This window comes from Limulus polyphemus, unplaced genomic scaffold, assembly GCF_000517525.1.
Source record: "Limulus polyphemus unplaced genomic scaffold, Limulus_polyphemus-2.1.2 Scaffold2386, whole genome shotgun sequence".
Classification (NCBI taxonomy): domain Eukaryota; kingdom Metazoa; phylum Arthropoda; class Merostomata; order Xiphosura; family Limulidae; genus Limulus; species Limulus polyphemus.
In genome coordinates, this window is record NW_013667996.1 from 101,519 (window position 1) to 104,420 (window position 2,902).

General features: G+C 38.0%; 1 protein-coding gene across 5 annotated transcripts in view; it reads right to left on the reverse strand.

Annotated features, from left to right (window-relative positions):
- Positions 1 to 2,902, reverse strand: part of LOC106466809 (RNA-binding protein Musashi homolog Rbp6-like) — a 110,164-nt gene that overhangs the window by 55,666 nt on the left and 51,596 nt on the right. For all 5 annotated transcript variants that reach the window (XM_022394891.1, XM_022394890.1, XM_022394892.1 and 2 more), the window contains exon 2: positions 1,979 to 2,027. In XM_022394891.1, coding sequence (XP_022250599.1) covers positions 1,979 to 2,027 — 49 coding nt within the window. The remainder of the gene's footprint in view (positions 1 to 1,978; positions 2,028 to 2,902) is intronic.

Here is a 2,902-nt window from a genome sequence, read left to right on the forward strand (position 1 = left end):
CTAACATTAGAGCAGCTTCATCGTACTGTCATGTTCTAACATTAGAGCAGCTTCATCGTACTGTCATGTTCTAACATTAGAGCAGCTTGACCGTACTGTCACGTTCTAACATTAGAGCAGCTTCATCGTACTGTCATGTTCTAACATTAACGCAGCTTCATCGTACTGTCATGTTCTAACATTAGCGCAGCTTCATCGTACTGTCATGTTCTAACATTAGCGCAGCTTCATCGTACTGTCATGTTCTAACATTAGCGCAGCTTCATCGTACTGTCATGTTCTAATCTCATTAGTCAAAGTAAGTGACAGTGATTTGTGTGATACTCGTATAGCCATCGCCTGCAAGTCAGTCAGCCCTTGTAATTCTGTTTCTTGTGCTAAGCAGGTGAGTTAACGATTCTGCCTACATCGGTGACCACCACTATAAACGGGATTTACATGGTCGTTAGTCTTAAGTTTACGTGCCCATTACGACCTAGCACCAGAACGAACGTAGATAATGACGGAAACTTTTGGAAGTTCGGACGCACTTTAGATAACGATTTCTGCACTATAGAATACAGCCACAAGTAAGGGTTAGCACATTGAAGACACACACGCACACAAAGTTTAACGCTTATCCTGGAACTATAAATATGTGAAAAAGCAAATAACGACAATTCACTACAGCTGCTTAGCAACGAGAACAATGTCTCTATCGAACGATAAGAACTAAGAAAAATGTCCTAAAAAAAGATCAATTTTAATATGGAAAACTAGGTTTCTCGTACTGTCCAGTTACTCGAGTAATCACTCACTGTGGAAATATTCACATTTTTATGGATCATCCCGAAGTTTTGGGGTATGTGACGTTTCGGTCTCTGTACTGAGGCCTCGGCAGATAGAGAGAGATCGAAACGTTGTCCACTCCTGCTCACCAAGTCTTTACATTCCTGCCGCCCCCCAGTGGCACAGCGGAATGTCTGCGGACTTACAACGCTAGAAATTGGGTTTCGATACCCTTGGTGAGTAGAGCACAGATAGTCCATTTTGTAGCTTTGTGCTTAGCTTCAAATGAACAAATTTGACATACAGCACAATGCACTTCGATTACAACTGATCTAAAACAAGGTTTAAAGGTATCAGCTTAGGCCCTCCACTTCTAGGTATTATTTAAAACCAGCTTGAGTTAAAAATTACAGATTATTTTTTTTTATTTCGTGCAAAGCTACTCGAGGACTATCTACGCTAGCCCTTCCTAATTTAGAAGTGATAGACTAGAGGGAACGCGGCTAATCAACACCACCCGCCGCCAACTCTTGGGCTTCTCTTTACCAATGAACGGTTGGATTTATCGTCACATTATAACGCCCCCTATGTGAGAGCATATTGGATGACAAGATTCGAACACGCGACCAGTAGGTTGCGATTAAAGTCCCCTAACCACCAGAACAAAAATTACAGACTTTGAACAGTATAAAACAAACAAACGTCCGTTAAAATATTAGTTGTGGCAACCAGAGGTATTTTCTAAGTAGCTGGTTATTTTTCTTGAAATAATTGAAGTATTCGGGACAAGATGTAAATGAAATAAAAGTACTTGGTGGATCAGCTGGATGGCCTATTACGCTCAAAATTCGGAGTTCGACCTCTGCGGAAAACCCGGTGAACAGCTTTACGCAAAAAGAACAAAAAAAAAAGCACACAAACACGACATGACTGTCTTCGGTAGCTCAGCGGTAAACTACGAACCTGATTAAGGGGGGAATTCGGGGTTCATTTCCCACACTATACACAACCCAGATAGTCCATCGTGTAGCTTTGCTCTAAAAAAAAACAAAAAAAACAACGCAGACAAACGCAATAATACTGGTTTATCAAAGCTGTTTAGACTTTGAAAAGAAAACCAAATCAAATTAGAACTCAGTTTATAGTTCTTATATGACGTAACAGGAAACTATATAGTTTATGATTAAAAAAGAGAAGTAGATATTCTTACCTCGATGCCGGTTAGTCTGTTTGTCAAACATGAGCATTGCGTCTTCAATCTGGGAGAAAGAAAAAGAAATATATAGTATATCTTGTTTTTCTCTGTAACTTCCGTATTCAAATTAATTAGATGGGCCTAAAGAGATGTCGACAGAATTGGTATATATTGTGTTACAAACATTATTTGGGAAGTAAAGGGAAGGGCGATAAGTAAGTTTAAGCGCAGATCGAACTAATATACGAAAATGTAATGTTGCTTCGAGCATCTCCAGAACATAAAGAAATCGACATCATGATAACATTAAAACTTAGAAGCCATGGGCATTAAGGGGGAAGATCAATTAGAAATATTTAATTAACAACGAAGAAAATTGACTCGCAACTAATTTAATATTGAGTATATGTATTCGAGGATTTCGAAAGAACTTTACGCCTAATGACTAACTGAGTTGATACGCAGAAGATATGGAGAAGTTTATGAGTTTAATAACTTTGAGTGTTGTCTTATGTCTGCACGTGAGATACGCAGAAATACCCGCGAGTTTTTGAATTGAGTTTTTTCGAAGAGAAACAGTTAGTATTTTTAACTAGAACGGCCCTTTATTGTAACATGAGCGAAATGGCCAGTCAAAATTCTCGAGGTTTATTTGTTTTTAATTATGCACAAAGTTACACAAGGGCTATCTGTGCTCTGCCCACCACGGGTATCGAAACCCGGTTTCTAGCGTTGTAATATATAATATAATACATAATATATAATAACCGATCTACTTCTTTATATAATAACTAACCTACTTCTCTATATAATAACTAACCTACTTCTCTATATAATAACCAACCTACTTCTATATATATAATAACCAACCTACTTCTCTATATAATAACCAACCTACTTCTCTATATAATAACCAACCTACTTCTCTATATAATAACT